Source organism: Lathyrus oleraceus, chromosome 2, assembly GCF_024323335.1.
Source record: "Lathyrus oleraceus cultivar Zhongwan6 chromosome 2, CAAS_Psat_ZW6_1.0, whole genome shotgun sequence".
NCBI lineage: Eukaryota > Viridiplantae > Streptophyta > Magnoliopsida > Fabales > Fabaceae > Lathyrus > Lathyrus oleraceus.
This window is the reverse complement of record NC_066580.1, coordinates 349,797,375-349,822,120: the sequence shown is the minus strand read 5'-3', so window position 1 is coordinate 349,822,120 and position 24,746 is coordinate 349,797,375. Positions and strand designations below refer to the sequence as shown.

General features: G+C 32.9%; 2 protein-coding genes across 2 annotated transcripts; both read right to left on the bottom strand.

Annotated features, from left to right (window-relative positions):
- Positions 1-10,762: 10,762 nt before the first annotated feature.
- Positions 10,763-11,314, bottom strand: LOC127123224 (protein FAR1-RELATED SEQUENCE 5-like). Its single transcript, XM_051053463.1, has one exon. It carries the CDS (start codon positions 11,312-11,314, stop codon positions 10,763-10,765), a length of 552 nt encoding a protein of 183 aa, XP_050909420.1.
- A 1,217-nt stretch (positions 11,315-12,531) lies between these two features.
- LOC127119462 (glutathione S-transferase U17) lies at positions 12,532-14,816 on the bottom strand. The gene is made up of 2 exons (XM_051049697.1): positions 14,125-14,816; positions 12,532-13,108 (listed from the first exon to the last, which is right to left on the bottom strand). The coding sequence occupies exons 1-2, from the start codon at positions 14,446-14,448 to the stop codon at positions 12,758-12,760; spliced, it is 675 nt and encodes a 224-aa protein (XP_050905654.1). The 5' UTR covers positions 14,449-14,816; the 3' UTR covers positions 12,532-12,757.
- Between the last annotated feature and the right edge of the window lie 9,930 nt (positions 14,817-24,746).

The following is a 24,746-nucleotide window of genomic DNA, read 5'->3' as shown; positions in this document are numbered from 1 at the left end:
TTTTATTTTTTGTGTTTTATCAAAATGTCAAGAGAAAATAAATAGATACAATTTAATTTTTATTTTTTATTAAAAAATTGAATTTTATTTCATTTTATTCTTTTAAAATCGTTTTTTATCCTAAAAATATCCAAGGGTTTTTTTTACAATGCATTTAATTGTAAAAACCCTAATTATTATTAAGTGTTAGTTTGGTCATTAGATCAAAATAATCAATGACTCATAATTGTTCCAGTCATTTCAATCCCCATCAATCAAAATGAAAAGAAATAACAAAAGGAAAAACAAGAAAAAGGTAGATAGAAAGAGACGCTAAAAACAAAAGCGAAAAAAGAAAAAAACGTGTCAGCCAAGGAGTGACATGCGGTGCTCTCTCATTGGGGGACTCCCTCTCTTGATGGCAACGTTTCTCTATCTCTCTCATTTAAAAAAAATGGAAACAAATGAAAAGGAAAAATAGAAAAAAGCTGAAAAGAAGGAGTTTGGCCCGTTTGGAGGGGACATGTCTCTCTCTCATTGTGGAGAGAGGGATCATGCCTTACACACTTGAATCCTTTTTCTCTCTTTACATATTACATCTCTCTTTCTCTCTGTCTCTCCCTCTCCCTCTCTCTCTCGTTATCCAAGCTACCACTACACATTATCTCTTTCATTTCCATTTTAAAACCAACCTATTATCACCTTCATCTACTTATCCATCTTCACATTTTTTAGCATCTTCTTGGTACCACCTTTCTTTAACTACAACAACTCAAATCTCTCTTCATACTCTCTCCAAACATTGATATGTAGATCCACCCTCTTAACCTCTTCACTTCCATACCATCCACCAAACACCATCCTTTGTGCCACCTTCATCTTCACACTTCAAAACTTCTCACCAATAACACTTCTCATTCGCCCTCTCATCGAATCACCAGGTGGGACACCTTTCCTTCTTTATCAAAACCAAATCCAACCATCCACTTCTCACCACCGTGTAACTCTCACTGCAACCATTTCTCCACTTTCATCCAACACAAACCACCGTATCCACGTCGAACCACCATCCTCTGAACATTTCGACCACCACCATCTAAACAAACACAACATATCATCATGGCTTCTTTAACACCATCTGAACCTACAATTCTTACACGTATGTTCATTAACTTCAAGCCATCCTTACCATCACTCCGGCCTCAAAACACCGACAACCACCGTTTTTACACGTGAAACCAACAAAAACTGAACCCCTCACCACCACATCCAAACCTCATGCTTAAGGTTTTGTATGTGTTGAAGAAACTCATAGATTGAACATAGGTTTGTAGGAATTAATGACCCTAACTCTGTAGACCGGAATTAGATTAACCGTTCAACTTAGTAATTTATTTAGAAATAAACGATTATAAGATGTGACTTATGGTTTAACATACCAGATTTGTCTATTATAACTTCGAACTGACCTAAGGGATTAGAGATTTATAGTTTGAAATAGTTATACACTAAGGTATTAGGTATAACGTCCTTGTTAAATCGTTGTAATTTTTTAGAACTCGATTTAGGACAAATAGACACCTACATCAATAGTGACATGTAGATGATTTGAAATAAGACATGGTCGCCTTTATTCTTATAATTTTTCAACAATTTGTTTATTTTTCTTGTTTTTTGAAAATCATTGTGAAATTCCCAAATTTATACTTTAAATACATGTTGCAGTTGTTTTGTTAGAATGCAACAGTTTCGTAGAAACAAACTATTTTATTACTTGCGACAAATTTTAGTACATTTTCTAGAATTCCATCAATATGCATAATAGTGAGGCTCAAAGTCACATGCAGTGAGTGTAAGACCCCAATTTTGATCCTAAGATCCCTCATGTTATCTCACCATATGCATTAGCTTTGGGATCACACCTTGGCATCCTCCTTACCCCACATTCATTGAGTTTGCATTGGGAGAGATCACAAGTACATTTAATTGTATCATACTTTGTTTTTCATTATTTACTAACCAAAGTGCCAAAAATATGTCAATATATAGTTTATTTCTTTTGTAGGTAGTGTGTGTGTTCACCCATGCTCCATCAAACTCATATCTAGGGTTTAAGACCCTCAATGCAAGGAGACTAATCAAGAGATGGTTTACATTGGTTCTATACATCATATATGGATCCCCATGGTATTCACATACTCCCTCCAGACTTATTTATAAGCAAAAGTCTTCTAAATTATTTGGCCTTAAATATAAGCAAATGTCAATAAATTTATGCCCATCTTTTTGGTCTTAAATATAAGCAAAGGTCAACTTCCAAGGACCATAACTTGCTCAATTTTTATGAGATGAAAGCCATTCAAGTTCCATGATTAAATTAAAGATGTCCTCTTCAACTTTTATGTTTGGAAGAAGTTCAAGTTTAACTTGCAAATGCATGTGCCAAGAGGAAACATTATAGGTCATTTTGGGTCATTACCATTGAACAAGTGATTTTCCTCAACTTATAAAATGCATAACTCCTTCATACCAAATACAAATGAGGTCAAATTTGTGACCAAATTTAAGAGGTTTGAAAGATCTACAACTTTTATGAAGGAACTCTTTCGATTTGAAGTCCATAGCAAACGTTATTCAAGGTGGAAGAAGTGAACATTTGACTTTGTACTTAGAATTTTTTTAAATATGTTTGATTTTCCAAACTTCCACCTCAAAATTCATCATGATCCAAGCTTCAAATGAAAAAGTGTTAAACATGAAAGTTGTTCCCCTTGATCTGACTTTTCCAAAAAGTCCAATATCATCTCATTTGGCTAAGAAATGAAGGACTTACATGTGGGTTCTTTTCAAAGGTCCATTTGGATGAATTTCACCTTCACTTTCCAATTTCAAATACATGGACACATGACATGATTTAAGCATTGAACTCAAGTAATTTTGGACCTGAATACATCACTTGATGTGCCTATAACACACCCATGCAAGCATGCAAGGAAAATTGCTAAATTTGGCAAATTTTGGAAGTGTGTGGAAATGAATTGCATTGGCTATAAATACAACCCTCGTGGCTCATAATTGAGGACCTCATGCCCAAGCTTTGAACCTGCAATCCAAACCCTCACCATTAAAGGATAATCTTGAAGGTTTCCATTTGAAAATCGAGCTTCAAATCTCATTCTATTTTGAGATTGAAACTCCAAGATTCCAAGCTTTTGTTCGGTCCAATTCACCTCCTACAAGCTTATGAAGCCAAGCCAAGGACAATTGGAAGCAAGATCAAGCAAGGCTGAAGCTCATTCGAAGGTGATTTTTCAGATTTTTCATCTCTTCGATTCTCACTCAATTCTTCACTATTCTTTGTGATTTTTAGTTGGCTGAAGTCCTACCAATGTAGGCAACAAGATTGAGTTGCTTTGAGGTCAAATCGAAGCAAATTAGTTCATGATCCTCAAAATTCAAATACCTGTATCTCTTGATATACTTGGAATTGGAGAAAATTGAGGTCAGATTCCAGCTCCTAAGCAGTTTTTATTTAAATCCATGTCCTTGTTTTTCATTTCCATGGTGGTTGGTGGTGGACCAGACCGGTGAGGTCCATCGGAGAAGACAACTGGAGCTAGGGCTCCGGTGATGTGGTGTCATGTCTCTTGGTCGCTTGATCTGTTTGAAATGTTTTAATCTTAGTCATATGTTTTGATTACCAACCATGTGACATGTTGACTGAAGACTATGGTGGATAGTGTAAGAACAAATTTAGTTCTACAATGTATCTCTAAGATTTTAATGATAACGAAGGATGAAACAAAAATGGTACCCTAACGAAATTTTTCTAAGTATGCAGGACTCTGATCAAAACAGTCAGATAGACACTCATCAGATACAAAATCAAAGTCTAAGATACCAATTAGAAGATACGTAAGCAGAAGCTCTGACTCTGATCAACATAAGCAAAAGACATCAGACACTCTGAAGTGGAAGAATGACTATAAAATCTAAAGACTTACGCTCTGACGAAATCAAGTGAAAGGAAGCTCTAAAGACAATCAGCAACAAGCATCTATCTGATGATACCCTGTTGAATAGAGACTCTGAAGTTCGATCTATCTAATTCAAAATACTTAACTATGAAGGAACCCACTTATGGAAGGAATCTAATTCAGGAAGAAGTTTATGGCGCCCCAAAATTGTTTTGGAAAGAACACAGAAATTAATGACATTAATCATCCATCATTGCCCAAGATTCTGACATTAACATCCTTCAACGATCCTCTCATCACTCCTATATAAAGGATGGAACGCTTCTAAAAGAACTTACCTAAAACACACGAGAATACAATACTTCCACTATATTCATTATTCATTCTCTCACACGAGTTGCTGCTCTAACGTGTGAAATATTTCTTTACTCTTACATTGTGTAATTTCTGCTTATTTTAGAAGCACCAATCATTACCGTAATCATATTATATTGCTAAGAATTTTCCTCAAGTGACTTGTGAAGTCTGTAAACTTGAGAGGGCTAAGAGATCTTTATTCTCTTAGACGATTGTTCGTGTAATCTTTCAAGATTAGTGGATTAAGTCCTTTTTGAAGGTGAAATCACCTTGGCCGGGTGGACTGGAGTAACTTTGAATTTCAAGCGAATCAGTATAAAATTTTGTGTTGAATTTATTTGTTTCTGCGTGTGTCTAAATTCCAAAAAGTTTTATTTTCTCAAAAAAATTCAAACCCCCCTTTCTTGTTTTTCTCTACCTTCAGATAGCGCACGCGTAACCATCAGATCGGCCACCTCAATTAACGAGGTAGATCTGATGACCCTTGTTTTTTCTATTTTTATTTTAATTTCTAATTTTATATTTAATCCTTTTATTTTGTTTAATTCATATTAATTTCATTTTTAAATATTTTTATCTTCTATATTCAGAATATAAATTATTTTTGGATTAATTTTGATATTTTTCATGAATTAAATGTTTTTTTTTACATATTTTTAATTGTTTAAAAATACTTATGACTTTTCAAAAATCATGAATTTTTTTGTCTAAGGTCCTTTGATCTTGTTTGACCTGAGATAAATCTCTTGGCCATTTATTTAGTGTTTTGAAGGTTTTAGATTTTGACCAAATTAAATTGTATTTAATGCATTTTTAATTTGATTTTAATTGATTAAATGTGTAAAAATTATGTTGAGCCATTTTTATGGTCTTGTGATGTTTGACTATTTGTTTGGGCCTTGGTCAAGGTTGATTTGACTTTTGCTGGATTAAAATAATTGGATTTAGGCAATTGATGAAATATATATTTCATCTCCCAAAATGAATGAATGATCTTAATTTGATAAAATTTCTCCCATGACCAATTTGTGTTTCTCTCACTCCCCTCCCTCTTCATCTTCATCCATATTCTTTCCCATTCCTTTCATTGACCAATGAAATCTCTAAGTCTTAAGGCTAATTGGTCCATCAATGACCTTGTGTCAGATGAACCAATACAAGTATAAATGAGATATGTACATCCCTCTTGATCTTTTCTTTTAGTGTGTGGTATGTTTTAGGATTTTGGTTCATTATAGCAAATCTCTAACATGCATTAACACCTAAATTTTCATTTCCCGGTCTCAGATAGTTGTGTCTTCTACATAAATCTAATTACGATTGCTTAACATAGAGCTAAATTTTCCCCAAAAGGTATGGCTTTCTAGTAAGTGAGATTGTAAGTCTCCCATCCTTCATGGTATTATATGGAAGCTTGACCTTTTTTCCTTCCTATGGAATTTTTTTTGGTTTAAGGATTCATGCTTGTGAATGGATGGTTGAGTGTTCTCCAAAGAATGACTTAATCCATTAAAAAACAAAAACACCACTAACATTTGACTAACTCTTATTAAAATTACTTTACTTTCAAGTCATTTACTTTATGCAGTTTAATATTCAGTCATTTATCATTCATTGCCATTGACATTTCATTTAACTTATTTATGTTTATGTCATTTTCACTTTTCTCATTTGAGCTATATCTTGTGATTGTATATATTTGTTTGTGAATTTTGATTTTGTTTATGGTCTTAGGACCTTAAAATACTTGGTTGAAAGAACGTCTCTGAATTGCCTTCGTCCACCAATATGTGTATCATAACTCTAGTGGTTTTTCTTATGAAATAGACTGTACCCACCTTATTGGATTATTTTAAGGAGTTAAGTGATAAGTGGAAATCAAGTTCCGGTAGGGGAAGGGTGGTTCAGGGATATGTGGTTGGACGGGTTTGTATCTGGTTAGGCTTTAGGTTCTATAGAGCTAGGATACTCCAATTGTAGTAGTAACACATGTTTGCTAGGACGTTGGTGCGTGAAGGAAAAAAATCATCACAATAGTAGCATATTCCTTTATCATACCTTGATTGCATATCAGCGAGACTAATACTCTGAATAGAGCTTTATGGTTAAGGATTGCAGATGTGAGTGTAAGAAAGAATGGGTTAGTTGTGAGGGTAAAGAAGAATGGATTGTGATGTGGGTCGATTCATGGTGGTGGAGTTGGATGCTTGGGAGCTAGTTTATCATGAAGTGTTAGGGATAAAGGATGTGTGAGGTTTGGATGTTGGTGGTTGCGGGTTGGGCTTACTGAATGGAAATTTGTCTTCAAACTAGAGAGCTATGTAAATAGCCTCGGCTAAAGAGGTGGGTGATTGTGAAACTACCTCAAGCTGAAGTTCCTTCAAAACCCACTAATGAAACAATATAACAAGTCCTCTTGATTCAAACATATGGTAAGATTCTCCAAATAAGTAAAACCAAATAGTAATCACTTGCCGATCCAAAAAGGGTTAACTTGAAGAAGGTCATTATGGGTTGTTCTAACTCCAAAGGCCCAAACTCTAATTCAATTGTGTTGTGAAATTGATAGAATAATTAAAACCACTACTACAGAAGTATTCAGAGTTCAATCACACCAAATAATTTGATGTGTAGGACAAAGAACAATGGAAACAAAAATAAATAGCCTTCAACAATAATAACTTTTAATACAATAATACATTTAATTAACTTGGCTAATACTAAAATACATAGTAGGAAACTTCACCTCAAGCCGAGTTTTCTCCGTCATAGTTCCTAAAAGCTTTATACCTTGGTTTTTACTCTTCTTCCCCCTAATGAGACTCTCTGCCAACAAAGTAAGTTTCTTTGACATTAGCCTTACCCTAGAAACTCTACGGTCTCATGCTTTTTTATTTTTTGTCTTATTCGAAACAAATTAAAGTGTTATGAAACTACTTCCAAGTAATCATCATGCATTTACCTCAAATCCTAAAACTTGTTCTTTACATGAAAGTCTTCACTTGGTGATAATGAATGAATAATAATATTTGGACCTTCTAAAATCTATAGACCACATATTTTAGACCTTTTAGCTATGATCACTTCATTATATGAAATCTTCAACACTCACATTCAACTCTAGTGCAATATCCTAGATCATCTAACATGCTTATGAATAACAAATTTCGCCCGAGTTCTGGAACATACCTCACATTATGAATAAAAAACTCACGATCATCAAATGTTTTAAGCCTGGGCATACTAATACCATGAACCTTGCAAGATTTATTGTCACCAAGGAGAACTATTCCACCTTGCTCCAACTTCAAAGTCTCAAAGTATTCTTTTCTTGGACACATGTGATAAGAGCAACTTGAGTCTATGACCCAACTATATTCAATCTCCAAACTCGACACCACTAGTGCACAAACACTCTCATAACCATCCTCATCTAAGGCCGTCGTAACTTGAATAGAATCATCATTGACATTTCTCCCGGGACAATCCCTTTTGAAATGACCAGTTTTCTAAAAATTATATAATTTTACCTTTAACTTGTCAAACTTCTTCGATTAGGACATCCCTCTATGCTCATCCTCCTCTTTAGACACTCAAGCCTTCACCATTATCATCAATTTTCAAAATTTTCAACTTTGAAATTCTTTGGATCTCACAGCCGTCTAGACTTCATCCAAAGTAATAGTATCTTCCTTACCATAAAGAAGGGTATCCTTAAAGTGTTAAATAGATATGAGTAATGAACTCAATAAGAGCATAGCTTTGTCCTCGTCTTCAATCTTCACTTCAATATTCTCAAGATCATAAATAATCTTGTGAAATTATGTCAATTTCTCCACTATTGATTTGTTTTCCACCATTTGGAATAAATATAGTTGTTATTTCAGACGCAACCTGTGAGACAAAGACTTGATCATATACAATGATTCAAGTTTTTCCCACATTGCCCCACTCTTATATATATATATATATATATATATATATATATATATATATATATATATATATATATATATATATATAACTTGCCATCCCCACTTGAACCTGACACCCCCCATTTTGAAAAAATTGACCTTTATATCTATGGAAAAATTACAGAAAATTTTGAAATTTACAGTATGTTACCAGAAATTTTGCAAATTTATAGTTTTTTACCGTTATCGTGAGACATGCATCGGAAATTTGAAATTTCCAGAAAAAACATACCGGAAATTTCAAAATTTTCGGTTGAGATATATCGAAAATTATGTATTTTACGTAAAATGTCACAAAATTCCAGAAATTTTAAAATTCTGGAATACTGGTAATTTCGAAATTTCTGGTATGAGCCCCGAATTTCTAAAAACATACAATTTGACACAGCCACCTGCATGAATGGTTTGATAAAAAAATCACCACATATAATAAATATTTTTTTTCTCACAAAAGCAGTTCTACCTACAAGATTACAAAACAAATTAGGATGAATTCCTAACTTCATCTTCCTAGTGCCTAATATGTTTTACATATGTTGATTCTCATGCTTTTGCATCTTCAATACAATTCTGTCTCTAACGATCAACTACATGATGCAATGGACTATCAGGTTTCAACTTAACCTGAACCCAATGATTATTGTTGATAACACCAACAACAATGACTTTATGTCTGCTCGTATACATAGGTGGTGCTAAGGTAAGAGGGAAAAAGGTAATGCTAAGTCTTTTTGACAGGGAGATAAATACGACACTGTACCTACAAGCAATAGGGTAACACATATCAGGAATCATCATCCAGTTTTCTCGACCCTACACACCCAAGTGTTATACTTTCAAGGCATTCCTAACTTCAAAGACTGTGTCATAGAACAAATTGGAAAATAATTTACGGTGTTGATGAACTTGAGAATCTAACTGCGTCTGAATCAACGACCATGACTCTTCATCCCATCCAAGTAAAGCTGCAATATCCTGAAAAACCACAATTTCCATCACCACCCACATCAACAATGTTATCAATGTATGGATGCAAGAAACCACGAAACTGAGACAAGTAAATATGCCTCGAAGATGCAGTGGATGGTTGACTTTGACCAGGATATTTGACGGTTGACTTCCTGTTGGTTTCGTGCATGATCTCTTTATAGTCCGACTCCCCTGTGATCCCTCACCATACTCCAACTGTGAAGGATCACGATGCACATCACTCTCTTCATCCTTTATGCTATTCTTATCTCCCCTCTTTGGCTTGTACTTTACCGGCGGTGGACACATAAAAGTTATGGATGAATGTGTTAGTTCCCGAATCTTTTTCTTCAACACCCCTTGACCTACAATATCTAAAGTATTGAAATATGTCTTTAAATCTTCATATTTTACTTATAAATCCAATTTTGTACCATTTTCTTCATGACTGACATTGTGCTCTTCAATGTGTAATTTCTTTCAAAAAAATATGAATTGGATATAAGGGAACATGATTTGCCTTGTATTTGGAAACAGTCAAGTTTACACGCACAAGGTAACCCATGTATTATTCTAATGAAACAACCACAAGCATCTTTGCTTGTACCAACAAATTTTACCCTTTCTAGTTCCTTCCCAATGTGTTGTATACACTACCTTGAAACAAAATTGTGCAAGTTGGTATAGAATAGAGGGTTATATCGATGCTCAATGTTGACAATAATTTTTTGAAATAAGACTCTGATTGAACCTAACTGCAACTTTAACATGATATTCACAACCTCCCAACTTCAGCATAAATCTATACGACTTGTAGTCAACATATTTTTTAGTATCCAATGAGCATACTCCACCAAAAAACCATAATGAGTCAACATGATAAATTATGCTTAGTAATGTAATAACATCAAAAAGAAGTTTGTGTACCTGTTCGTTGTTGTGTTCCCTAAATGAGTAACTCTATTAGTCCAAGTAATAACAAACTTTTCTTTGTAAGGCGTGAACCATGTTTCTCTCACATACTTAACAAACAAAGGAATATTAGCACAAACAGTCTCACAGTGCTTCAAGTGTGCGACAAACTTAGTATCTCTATTAGCATATATGATGTTGTTCCATAGATCCATGACATGTTCATGTATTTCTGATTTAACATACTCTTTACATTTCAAGTTAACGTTTTTTGAAATATGGAACGAACATAACAAATGAATTGAATTTGGAAACAAAATTTCAATTGCATTCATCAACACTAGTTCTCAGTCCTTCACCACAACATTTGGTAGAAATTTCTCGGAATAAAACAACCATTTGAGCTCTTCTAGTGCCCATTTGAAGTTATCCTCCCTTTCATGTTCCAAATAGGCAAAGCCTACCGAAAACATCAATTTTGTTGACGTGACGCCAACAATCTCAAGTAGTGGTAGTCGGTACTTGTATGATCACGATGCAAATAATTAAAAATCTGATAAATCAAAGTATGTTGCAATGATTTCAAAGATTACATTACCTATTTGTCTTGTATGTACAATCAAAAATCAACACCAAGTGAAACATATTCAATAACTTCACTGAATCAGGATGTGTCCAGAAGATATCATCAACAACATTTGAGTCTTCCTTATTTCTTGTCCAACACATATATTTTTCTCTATGAATAAGAGTCAACAACATTTGCATTTCTGTCAATGGACCTCTCTTGCTCGCATTGTATGTAGCTCTAGCTTTATACACTTGGGTAACACTGGTGAGGTTTTCTGGATCTTTGTCTTTCAAGGCAGAAATTATGTACCGTGGAGTCATGTTGTACTTAGTCATGTCATCCACAAACTGTCTCTCATGAACTTTTAGACAATTCAATATGTCATGTCCATCTAAATGCTCAGATAGTTTATGATTGTGTAACTCACACCTAACCATCACCTTCCAACCACTACCACTCGACGCAGATCTCATCCTAAAAGGGCATTTCACTTTCATACTATAAATGCCCTCTGAAGATTTACTGCTTTTAGATGCATTCTCCCTTTTATAATTTCCTCTTCTCTCACAATCCATAATCAATCTATCTTTCCTACCTCGCTTGTCATTTGCAATATCAGAACGAATAGACACAACAATATACTATATTATTTGCCAATATTCTGTGCTCAAGTTAATACTTCAGACCGGGACTCAAATATTTGTCATTTATATTACATAAAAAGTATAATATCAATGTCACATAAGGGCGAGAAAATATTTAATTTAAAGTGGTTACATAGAAAACATAATGCGTCAGTGGTGAAGAACTGCGTACAATCACTATGCAAATTTGTAGATGACCCTGCCGGCTCCGGACCACACAAATAAAGCATTTTTCAAGTATTCTGCTCTATTATCAGAAATTTCAAATATACTCAAAAAATTTGGTATATCGAAAATTTGCAAATTTCTGGAAATTTTTGTTTTTTTCCGAAAATTTTGACAATTTCCGGTATTTGATATTGAATTTTTTTAAATTTCCGGTATTTTCTACCAAATTTTTTCAAATTTCCGACATAAATACGTAAGTTTTAAAAACTGCGAAAACTTGCGTATCGAAAATTTCAAAATAACTATCGAAAATTTCGTTTAATATATTAGTAAAAATGGAAATTTTGAAAAATAAAATAAAATTTGATTAATAAATATTAGCAAGGATGTTTTAGGAATTAAAAATTTTTAGAGGGTGTCTGGTATAATATAGGGGTGTCATGTTAAATTCTCATATTTATAATTGCTAAAATCCAACACATCCTTAACAAAACCCAAAACATAATCTATTAACAAGCGGGTCCACAAACAAACCCAAAAATATGTCACTACCAAAATATATCTCTTTTCCGTTTTTTTTCTAACCTGAGATTTTAAGACATCAACGTTTGCCATGATAGAAAGGGAACCTCCCTTTGCATCATATGGAACCCGGGGATCACCTTTTGGTTGAAATGCACCGCCGCAAACGTCAAACTCTCCAGCTCTGGAGTGCCGGCCTTAAATATCCATGCTAATGCATCAAATATGTCGAATCTTGGAAACTCTAGTGGGACATTGCGAACGTGAGACGGTGGTTCGTGGTTGTTCAAATTATGGGAGGTAGAACTCTAAATCAGGGACGTAAGCATGGCCTCCAAACGCAGTAAATCAGGTAGCAGCTTGTGGTTCAATGGGATGGAGACCATGTTGGAAAGTTGTTAACGCTGAGATTGAATGTTATTGAAGTGAGTTCTCCTAATGATACTCAAGGAGAAAAGTAAAATAGAATAAGCTTCTCCTAGGAGAAGTACCCACTCATTTGGGCCATTTTCATATGCTTCATTGAAAAACTCATCATAATTAACTAACACTTATAAACATACCACACCATACGTACTTAAGAGACAAGTTTTAAGGAGGAAGGAAAAACAAAGCAAATTAGGTAACAATGTGGAAACAAAAGTTATCTCAATCCATCTCTATTTATGAATAGCTGCAACAAGATTACTTTTGTAACATAGCTTTGGCATACTCCAAGAGCTTATCAGTTTCTGGTAGAATTCCATTGACAGCAGGATGAGCAGCAAATGTCTCAGCCCATTTCACCAATGCAGGAGTCTTAGCTTCATCAAACATTTTTCCTGTTAGTTTCTCTTTCACCCTCATCCAACTCAAATAGCATCCTAAAGCAATATCAATAAATCCAATCTTATCTCCTCCAAAAAAGTCATTTCCTTTACTGCATTGGTTGATCACATCTTCTAAGGTCACAAGAACTTGTTCTAGTTGCTCAAAATAGGTCTTCTTTGAGTCTTCATCTTGAGCAAATAAACCATTTCGCATGGAGTTGAAGAACTAGTCTCCCAATTGTACAAAATACACAAAAAACATGGAGAAACAAAACATATCATTCAAAGGGAATTAGGGAAATGGGTTATATCTTATTTTGGAATTGATAAAAATCAAGTCTAGCATTGGCAAATAAAAATAAAATCTAAAAGAAGTTAGTGTCTATTTGGAATAGCTTTTGCATTCTTAATACCACATCCTAAATTTATTTCAATATGGTTGTATCTTAACTACAATGGCCCGATTTTTTTTCTCGAAGGCCCATTTTCTCTATTTCTAATTTGTTTGAAGACTATTTCTCAACTCATCATATATGTTTCTATTGCATCACGCGATTTTTCAGAAAATACCTCTTGTTTTCGGAGATGCATCTCCAGACGTACCTCTTATGTATTACAAAGGACATTTTGAGAGACATCCTATAAGTTGGATTATTTTTATTCTGGAGATGCATCTCCGGAACATTTTAAGAAATACGTTATTTATTTATCCGTTCAGTAGAAATTCCAGACATACATCTCTGAAATTATAGACAGAATTTTGAAATTCTCTATCACCTTTGAAAATATCTGATAAAACTGAAGCTGCATGAACACACGCCATTATTGCCATAGTTGGTAAAAAATTATAACAAACCAATTTAAGTATGGAGAATCATATCTCTAGCTTAAATGACATTGATATTGCAATTGTTAGTATACCTCAACCAGATAATATATATATGCCATCTAATGCCTCTCCACCCCTCACATCATCTATAACTTCCCAACCTGCTACATCAAGTACAAACATTTCCCTCTTATAGCATACACTGGCCTTTTATTTGTTAGTCCATACCCTATAACTCAGACTCTGCCTAGTCCCTCTACAATATCTGACAGCACACATGTCCATTCTGAACCAACACAGCCATTACCTTCTATACATTCAACAAGGACATCAAAACCTCATTCTTACCTAAAAGATTATCACTGCCTTCAAACTCATAATGATTAGTAAAAATGAATAAGGATTAGAAATACCTTGTCATCGATGTAGGCAACCCAAAATCTAGCAATGGCTTTATCATAAGTATTTGAAGGAAGAATAGAGGGAGTACCATCATCTTTCCAAACTTCATCAATATACTCAACTATGTTTGCAGATTCACAGATGGGTTTATCTCCATGAATGAGAACTGGGATTTTCTTGTATACAGGATTGGACTGAAGAAGCAAGTCACTTTTGAGCTTCAAGTTTTCTACAATGTTCTCATAATCCAAACCCTTGATGCTAAGGGCGATTTGCACTCTCACTGAAAATGGACTGTACCAACCACCCAAAAGCTTCAACTCATTAGTGGCCATGGCTGCTTAGAAAGAGTATGAATGGAGTTGTTTATATGGAAAGAAAAAGTAAAGTTGAGAAGATAATAGATTTGTGGTGTGCAAATAGTATTAACTACGAACAACTATTTTGTGATACAATTAATTTCAGGTAGGGTTAGAGGGTCTGTATTGTCCATACCATAATCAAAGCTAGCAAACAGCAGCGCCTAGTAGTAAAATAAAAGGAAAGCGACAGAGAAATACGGTACACACTTCTAAACAAGTGGTATCTTGTCAGGAGTCACCTGTCTTACAACAAGGAGTCCGCATTCAGCCAGTGAATGTATTAAAAACTGGAAATGGATCACCTGCTGCCAATGTCTGCAGCCATCCCTCTACTGCTTCATCCAATGGCCAAGAATAAATACAAATTAAATAAATAAAATGAAGTTGGTTTGAAGAGAGAGAAAAAATATGAATAAATGGTTGAGAATTGAGATGAACGCAGAATGAGCAGCACCAGGGAAGCATAGGAGAGGATCCAAATCCATTAAAAACTGCATGATCATAATCACATGATTCAGGATAAATGAGTTTACTTTTCATTTTATTATTTAAAAGGTATTATTTTAAATCACAACCGTTTGATTCTGATCAGACGATCAAAAACACATGATTGCGTGAAATCAATGGATCCTGACTACGGCTAATCACGATCCTATAGCAAGCTTGAAGATCTATCCATCATTGTAAGACCCTACGGGTCTTTAAACACACCCATTACAAGTCTTTTATTGGTCGACTTCCATGAATCAAGAGAGAGTTTTTTCAATTGCGGAGCTCACGAACCAAACGAAGATATAAACTAATTTCCAAAAGCATACAAGAGTTTTTTCAATAGTTTAACTCCTACTCAAAATAATAACTTTTTAAAAAAGAATTATTTACTCAAGATAAAATTCGGGTCTTGGTAAATTTACAATAAAAACTCTCACACATAACAAAGTTCCTCATTGAACTTAAGAACCCTCTCAAAGTATTATAACTAAAATATGTGAGAAAAGTATGAATAATTTAGAGAGATTGCGAGTGAAATGAAAAATAAGGTCTTCACATTGAAGACTAACCTCTTCAAGATCTTCAATGATTTTGATCCAATAGTTTTGCTATCTAGAATAACCTTCTCAAAGTTGAAGACGTGATTATTTCTCAATGAATTTAAATCATATATATATATATATATATATATATATATATATATATATATATATATATATATATATATATATATATATATATATATATATATGGGTGTGTATGTATGTGTACTCTCTTTCTTTCATATCTGTCTTTAATTTTCTGCATTCGTTATATAAATGTTACATCATAGTATAATATGTATGTTATCTAGGTTAGGTCATGTTTATAGTTATTTCTTATGTAAGCATAGGTATGTGTTGCGTCAGACATATTGGACCGTCTTCAAGTCAATTATGATAAAAAACATGTCTATGTCGGGATTAAAAATTGTTTGGATCAAGCAGCTTGAATTATTCAATTTTATTTATGTCATTGAAAGGATCATATTTTTAGTGACATCATTGAAATATCTTGATTAGAAATCATATTGATGAACTTTTAAGATTCCGTCTTTTTTTCGCTTCCGCCCATAAAACTCTGATTTTGTGTTTATTTTTTTTTAAATTTTATAAAGAGGATCAGTATATTCAACCCTCCCACCTTTAATACCATTTCTTTTTTATATTCCCAATCAACAAGTAGCCTCAGAGCCAAAAAATTTGGTCGAGTCTAAGCGACTTCAAAAGTTGGGAATATAAATTCTTTTCTATCCTAAAAAGTTTATTTTGGAAGTTTTCTCATCTAAATAGAAACCAAACATGTTTCATTGATTTTCTAATGATCGACTTATTATTGACTAATCAATATGGAAAAATGTCAAGTAATTATCTACTAGAATGTTATTTGATCATTAATGGAATTATGAAATTCTCTAAGTTTGATTCATCCAGGATTGAACTAACAAAATTTTGAGGTATGTGCGGGATTGACCAAAAATCTAGCATTATGTCATTTGTTTTGTGTTGATGATTATTCATAAAAGCTAACAATGTATTATTATGTGACAAATGTTTTGAGTTATGGAATATCAGACAATGAAATAAAAATCATCTCTTATTGACCTACTCTTCCAAGGTCGTTGTGAAAGAAGATGAAGACAGTTAATGAAAATTGGGAATGTTCATTGATTTGTCAACCAAATACCAAAGGAATCAAAGTATAAAGTTTTGAAATAGTCATACCACCGTTAAAGTCTTGAATAAAATATCTAATATTGTCAATTGTTTATGCAACAATGAAGTGGCCACTCATTTTCTTTTTCCTAAATGTCAATCAAAATAATTATAACATCTATTGTACAAGTTTATCTGATGTCTTATGAAGGAGTGTTTGATAGTGTATTTCAGACATACAAAGGAATTGTATCCATTTGTATATGATTGATCTTATTTCGCTTATGATATATTTCTTATTGTTTACTAATCATTTACGTTTGTAGCAAGTAAACCATACATCATCAAAATTGGTATGATTGTTCAAACCTCTTTCATTCTTCTTGTAGTATGCTTATTTTTTATTACTTTTGTGTGTTAATGTGATGTTTGTTTGAAATGTGTGTATGTGACATTTCTTCTATTTATGTTTCGTTCATATGAGTGGATTGTATATCTATTTATTATTTCATCTCAGCATTCATCATTCATTCATGAATTATTCAAATGGCTTTGATTCATTTCGTTAAATATTTTTTTCTTTTTTTAACTTTGCATTTCATTAAAGTTTTTTTATTATTAAATTTGCATCTTTTCATTTTAAATATTTTTAAAAAATGTCCTTCTTGATTCGAATCAAGTTAAACCATGTGACTTGAGTCACAAGTGTCAAATTTCTAAAGGAAAATGTGCATGTTCAAATTTGATTCAAATCACACTTCTTTCTGATTCAAATCAAGACTAATTTTTCTTAAATTTTTGTACTTGATTTGACTCATGCCTTACACATGATTCAAATCATAGTTTTTGAAATCCTTTTCTGAACGTGTGACCATTTTCTACCTCTTTTTCAAACCAGCTCACTTACTTTCAAATCATTGCATCACTTTCAAATTATTGCATCTCGTTTCATTTTATCTTAAAACTGATCTTCTCAATTTTTAAAATTTCATTGTCATCATCCATTACATTTCATAACCATTATCATCTCATTTGATTGCAACACGCCTTCTCCAAACCTTCAATCACCATCATCACCATGAGTTTAAATCAACAAGCCAGGCTTCTAGAGAAGCAAAAAGGGAAAGTAAATATTTCGTCATCAAGTCATTGACCTCTTATTCCAAAAAATAAAAGATCAAAAGTTCAAGCTAACAGGGAAACCTCTGATGGCGTTTTCCTGGTTCTTAAATCAGAAATTCAAGTTGTCAAGCATCTGATTAGAGTCGAGACTTATATTTCATCTACAAAAAGGTTATTCATTTGATATCATATGGAAAGCTTAAGAGGTATGTCAAATACTTTCTGAATAAGGTTTTTGAGGTTGAATACTTTGTGAATAAGTCCTTTGTGTCTGAAGTAAAAGTAAATTTTTTGAAATTGTTTGAGCACCATAATCTTTTGAAATTTATCAGACTGAATAGGAAGTCTAATTCTGATCATGTTAAGGCTTTCTACTGCAATCTTAAGGTATCTAGTAATGGTCTTGAATGCACTTTTCGCGACAAAGTCATTAAGTTCACTCTTAGTGATTTTAACCATCGTTTTTTATTAGAATCTAAAGTAAATAAAGTCTACATTTCAAATTCAACTAGTTTTGTTGGAGACTTTGTTAAGCTCATTTAGAAATCTGTTTATAAGGATTGTTTAGATAAGGATAATTTTTAGATTAGTCAAGTTAAGTTTGATATGAGGATTTTGCACTGGATTATTATAAAAATTCTACTCTGAAAGCCTCGTAATTGGGCAGGAGCTTGTATTTGATGTGGGTTCTTCTGAAGGTTGATATATGCAATTGGTTAAGTTCATTTTGACATGATTGAGTATTGCATGAGTTCTCATAAGAGGTATTTGTTTTTCTCATCTTTTGTTCAATTTATTTTGGAACTAAATGATATTCCTTCTACTAAAGAAGATTTGAATTAAGCACCAAAACCGGTTGTTTCAACTGTGATTAAGCGGATCAGGTATGTTCAGGATGAAAAGGGTGTCTATTACTATCTGGAAAATGTTGTAAATCATGTTTATGAAGACAACATATAATTTCCTAAACCAGTTGCAACTAAGAGGGAGAAATTAGCATATGCTTCTGGTCGTGTTGCTACTTATCACATTGATTCATCATCATCTGCACCTTCTCGTTTATCTGATAGTTTGTTGTCTACTGTTTCTAAAGCTCACTTTAATGCTTGGTTTAGGAAGAATTTAGCATATTCCCAGACCAGTGAGTCTCACTTTAATTGCAATTATGCATGTATGCAAGTTTCTGGTGCTTGATTAATTTGAGTGTATGTCATTGTGTTCTAGGACTTTGTTTTATCATCGTTATATGCTTGAGTTTTTATTTCTCTTTTTTTAATATTTGTTAAAGGGGGAGAAGTTGTCAAGATATTATTGATATTCACTTGCAATAAGTGTTTAATGTCGGGGGAGCATGAATGCCCAAGTCTCAAAGTGTATACTATTATCATGTTGTAATGGTCAATAAAACATCAGATTCATGAATTGTTCAATTCCATTTCAAATTTAAATAATCGCTCAAATCAAATCACCAATAATATCTCCAAATTTTCTAAACATAAAAAGGGGGATACTTAAATTATAGTCATCGTCGATACCATTTTAGTTTTCGTTATTTGTTAATTTGGATGTATATGCAATTATTTTATTTACCGTGTATTTGTTCTTTGTCAATTGTATGAATATGAATTATTCATGTAATTTATGCTTGTATTTAATTTGGAATAATTTGTATTTGTTTTCTTCAGCTATAACTAGTTTTGTACCACTGAGAACCTCTTCACTCATTGATTTAGTACTTGTATCCATGAAAATGCTCATTTTTTAGCCTAGCTATATTGTTATCAATGTATTAAGTATTGGTTAAAACATAAGTTAGAATGATTGAATCAAGGTTGGAAAGATATTTCATTAAATCATGCATAAGTTTGACTCGAATCATGAAGTCTTGTGAAATTTGGGAATTAGATCCGCCTCATTTGATTCGAATTATAGAAGAGTGTGATTCGAATCATAACTCTACTTGACTCGAATTATGAGACATGCATTACTGGAATCATGGCATCATTCCTTTCTTTTCAACCTTTGATTCAAGTTATTGTTTCTTTGATTCATCTCATTACTTTATGATTTGATAAAAAAAACCATTGTCTTTATTATTTTTAGAGATTGTCTAACTTCTATCACCATAATTCTCCTATCTTTTTTGTTTTTTTGTCTATGATAGAGAGAGTGTATTCAAGTGAGAACATCTCTCTGAAAGTTATGTGGTAACACAATCTCTTGTAACATATATTATGTATTTTTTGGTAGTAGAACAAAAAAACGAGAGAGAGAGAGAGAGAGAGAGAGAGAGTTGATAAATTAACTTGTGGAATTGATTAATCCCAGATTAATCACCAAGAATCTAAAAACCCATTTTTTCCAAGAACCTTAATATAAGCAAGTGTGTGTTCTTCATTCACCAACACTTATCTCTTTGTTGATACCTTGTGATTAACCTCCTAGAATATAGACCTTATGAGAATTAGCTATCTGTGTGTGTGATTCTTCAAATAATATTTTCATCATCTTCAACATTTCTCAAGAACCATTGTTATGGATCTCCAAATCTAAATATTGAGTGTGAGACGTAGACTAAAGGTACATTAGGGAATCTAATGTTTTTCTTTGAAGTTATGTTTTTGTGTATCAAGTGGGTGAATCGTTTATTGGACATGGATTCCAGTTGTATTTTGTTCACAAATAGAGAATATTTTATTTATACTTCATTGAAAACTTTGGTGAAACCATGTGAAGGTTGTCACAGAAAAAAGTTGGGAGTTATCGAATTATTCGAGGCTAATGTCAATCTCTCAGATAAGTCTTTATCAGTTTCGAGAAAAGAATGTTGCAGAAATGAAGCTTGTAGTAGGTTATTGTGGATATCAAGATTAGTGGATCAGGATTATTGAGGATCTTAAATGAAGAAGTTGAGTATTTGCATCAATAGAAGGAATTGTCATTTGATCTGTGTGTAGGCTAATATGGTGTGTCTATTAGTGTTTGGATTGATGATAATTCAGTGTATCAAAATACTTGTATATTGACTTTTGAAAATAGTGGAAGACATGATTATTCCACAATGGTTTTAAACCATTGAATACTGGAGTAAGTTCCTACTAGGATGATAGTACCAAACTAGTATATATCTTTGTGTACTCTATTTCTCCATTCTCTCTCTTTAATTTTATACATTTGTTATGTAAATGTTACATCATATCATGGTTTGTATGTCATATAGGTTAGATCATACTTATAAGGATTTCGTGTGTAAGCATGTCTATGTTGGGATATTAAATTGTTTGGATCAAGCAGCTTGAATTATCCAATTTTATTTATGTCCTTGAAAGAGTCATGTTTTTAGTGACACCATTGCAATATCATGATTAGAAATAATATTAATAAGCTTCTAAGCTTACATCTTATTTTGTTTTTTCTTTTGCCCATAAAACTCTAACTTTGTGTTAAAAGTTTTTCAATTTTTTTAAAAGTGGATAGGTTTATTCAACCCCCCCCCCCCTCCAATTCTCGATCTTTTCTTATTTATATTATCAACCAACATTAGTTGGATTGTATCTTGATATCTCTGAGTTGCGCCATTTTGGATCACTTATTGATTGTACTTCAAGCATATAGATCCACATTCTCCCTCTTTTAGTGATGACAATGCATCTCTCAGGAAGGTGGTAAAAGAGAAAACAGATAGATATAAATTAGAGTGGTTAAACTCCCCTTACATGAGCAGAGAGTATACTCTACTCATCATGAAAGTATACTTCTCCCCCTTTGTCATAATAAAAAAGGAGAGGAAAGATGTTAGGCATAAATTGTAAATATGTAAGCACATAGTCCACACAGGTTAAACACATTAAAGGAAGGGAAAAACATATATAAAAGGGAAAGATTTTCAATAATTAAAGGTATGAGGAGTAAAAGAAATAACGACATAGGAACACATTTGAAATAAGCAAACAAATGAGTAAATAACTAATTTGCCTCTTCATCGTCATTGCTTGAACCAATTGAGATATGAGTTGGGTAGCGGCGAGCTTGTTGGTGAGGCAAAAAATCCTTGAGTTAGTCCTCCTTTGCATCTTTATCATTTATTGTTGATTTTAAAGGAGTTTTTAAGGATAGTAGGAAGGATGTTAGCTTCCTCCATAATTTCTGCTCGTTGTTAAGCATGTGCTCTTGATGGTGCTTTTGGAGGTAGTTGAATTAGTACACCATTTTTTAGTCTTATCCTTATTAGGCTTAGAGTTATTTTGCCTATTATTGAATGTCTAATCTTTTATTCCTCTTCCTATAAACCGGAGCCAGTTTGCTCCAAGATTTTCATGACTTATCCATTATATGGTAAAAGTGTGTTCTTCTTTTTGGCTCCCCATCATATGATCGATAAGTACATCAACCCAGTTTTTTTCAACTTTAATTTCCAAAACCCAAATTGGGGCTATGTTGGATTTGTTTTGTGGCTAGAGTTGCTTTTTCTTGGGAAAAAGAACATGATTCACCGTATGGTGAATTAGACGAATATCATGGTGTATTATGCCAACGAAGAAAGGAGTGGGAATGATAGAGGTTAGATCAGTCAGAAAGAAAAGAGAAGCCTGTATATAATTATAATTGTTACCATCTTCCCTTTCATTAAACTTGTATCGGTTAAAGGAAGATTTCATTTGTGTGCAAAGTCTTCAAGACTTAGATGAATTTCGTACTTTTTCACTTCTGAGATAATGACCTTATATGTGTAGTTGAGATTGGCATAAAACATTCACAAAATAATGGGAAATATTTCTTTGGATATTTCGCAGATGAAGTTCTTCAAACCAACTTCCTCAAATATTGAACAACATTATAGGCTTGGAAGATATTCTCTTCCAAATAACGTGAGTTAAGTAGTTTTCTATTATCATAGTAGAAGTTATAGTTGATTTCTTGTTCTTGTGATGAAAAGATTTAGGAAAAGTAGGAGGATGAGGCATCAGAGATGGGTGATCTTTTGGGTTCCGTTTCTGAGGATGATGATAAAGAGATGAAGAAGAGGAATTTGTTCTAAAACACACATAATAACATATACAAAAAGAAAGTTGAATGAAATGTAAAGAAAGGAGAGAAAAACACATATTTATAGCATTGTGTAATCGATTAGAAAACCCTTATAATTAATTAGGTTAATGAATGTGTGCAGGTGAACATTGGGAACTATTTGTTGAGTTATTTTCCAATGATCTAATCAATTATTTTGTGCAAGGCATGACAATTTGAATTTTAAAATTTTATAATATATTAGGCCCTAAGTTTAATCGATTATTTGGTGCATTTTCAAATTCCTTAGTCTTTTGGGGCCTTTGGTTGAAACTGTTTCCTTGTCATATTACTTTTGACATCCTTTTTCCTCCTGCATGCACCCCTTTCTTCAAAAGAGCTTAAAAACCAATCATTTTATTAGTAATAATAATTTTAATTTGATGAGAAAATAATAAACCACTTATTTAGATATTTAATCAGAGATTTTCAGATTATTCAACCTCTAAAAAGTGTACTACCTAAAATCTCAAGTGACCTTGATACCCTTTCGAGGGAACGACAACACAATGTTGTACGTCCTTATCTATGAATAATTGGATACGCGATTTGGTTAAAACCATAAGATAAATGAATGCATTAAGACTTATATTCACAATGAACATTTTCTTTGATCACTACCATGTACGTCAAGTGTACTCAAAGGCAGTATAAATATCATAAATATTGAGACCATCCTCAACGAACATTTGCTTTGATCACTAACATGTACGTCAAATGTACTCAAAGAAAGTATACTTTTGTCTTTGCTCAACTTCATTTAATGCACGATATGACATGATTAAAGTTGCAAAGCATCCCTGCAAAAAAACACACTAGGTTTTCATATTTGGTACCTAAATTCCCCGGGGTCCTGATACGTTAGTAGTTCTAATAGTTCTAGGGTTAATACCTTTACACCTTATTAGTTTATAAAAAAATGGATCTAAGTGGAAAATCTATTATAGTGAGAGCAATTGTAGGCAAGAAGATTTATTTTCTTCCTATTAAACCCTTTAGTATGTGATCTATTACATTTGAAACCCTAATCCACTTTTATTCAAGAAAGGCATTTGATTTGATATAATTAAATCCTGGTTTTCTTTCCCCTTAGTAAATTTACTTAGGGTTTCATGCAAATCTTTCACTTCTTTTTTTATCGAGATACAAGTCTTACATAATCTAGCTTGGTTTCTAATATTATCTATTTCATACTTAAGTGTTTCGTTATTATTTTTGAGAAATTCAATGTATTCTTTAACATCTACTTTACACTTTTAAATCTTATTATGTTCATTGACTAGCTTAACATTTAATTTAAATAAGTGCTTGTATAATACCTTTATTACCTCATTTTCATTCTTTTTCAAGAGAAACTTTCAAGCAAACTTGTTCATCTTCTTCACTGGAAGAAGGTTTTTCAAGGATTCTGCCAGAGGTTGATTCTTCTCGATTTCTGCTTGAAGTTGTGCCTCTTAAGATATGGCTTGTTAATATTTCTTCCTCATTTTTACTGGATCAAACTTTTTCTTCTTCATATTCTTTTCTTGATGAAGTTTCTTCATTTGACACCAAATTTTTCGAAGACCTTTCAACCACTAAGATTTTTCTCTCGAAAGAGATTATTCGAGTTGATTTTTCTTCTTTTTATTAAAAGAGATCTTTTATGAATTTATAGACATTATTATAGGTTTAATCTCATTCCTTCATCTTTTAACACTTTAATCAACTCATTTGACTTCTCGATAATTTATTTCTAAAATTTCTATATGTTTAAAAATATTTGCGAACAAAACATTCATCTTCTCCGCCTTGTGTGCTCATTCCCTCTTGTTCAATACTCAAAGATACTCATTAGATCATTTCAAGAGTGTCCCACATTTCCTTGGCAGAATTTCAATTTAAAAAACAAAGAAA

Excerpts from the sequence above, each read along its gene's own strand:
- LOC127123224 (XM_051053463.1), bottom strand. The coding sequence starts at position 11,314 with ATGGATTGTGAGAGAAGAGGAAATTATAAAAGGGAGAATGCATCTAAA.
- LOC127119462 (XM_051049697.1), bottom strand. The coding sequence starts at position 14,448 with ATGGCCACTAATGAGTTGAAGCTTTTGGGTGGTTGGTACAGTCCATTT. Across the intron at positions 13,109-14,124 it reads TTGCCTACATCGATGACAAG|TTCTTCAACTCCATGCGAAA; the intron begins GTATTTCTAATC and ends TTGGGAGACTAG.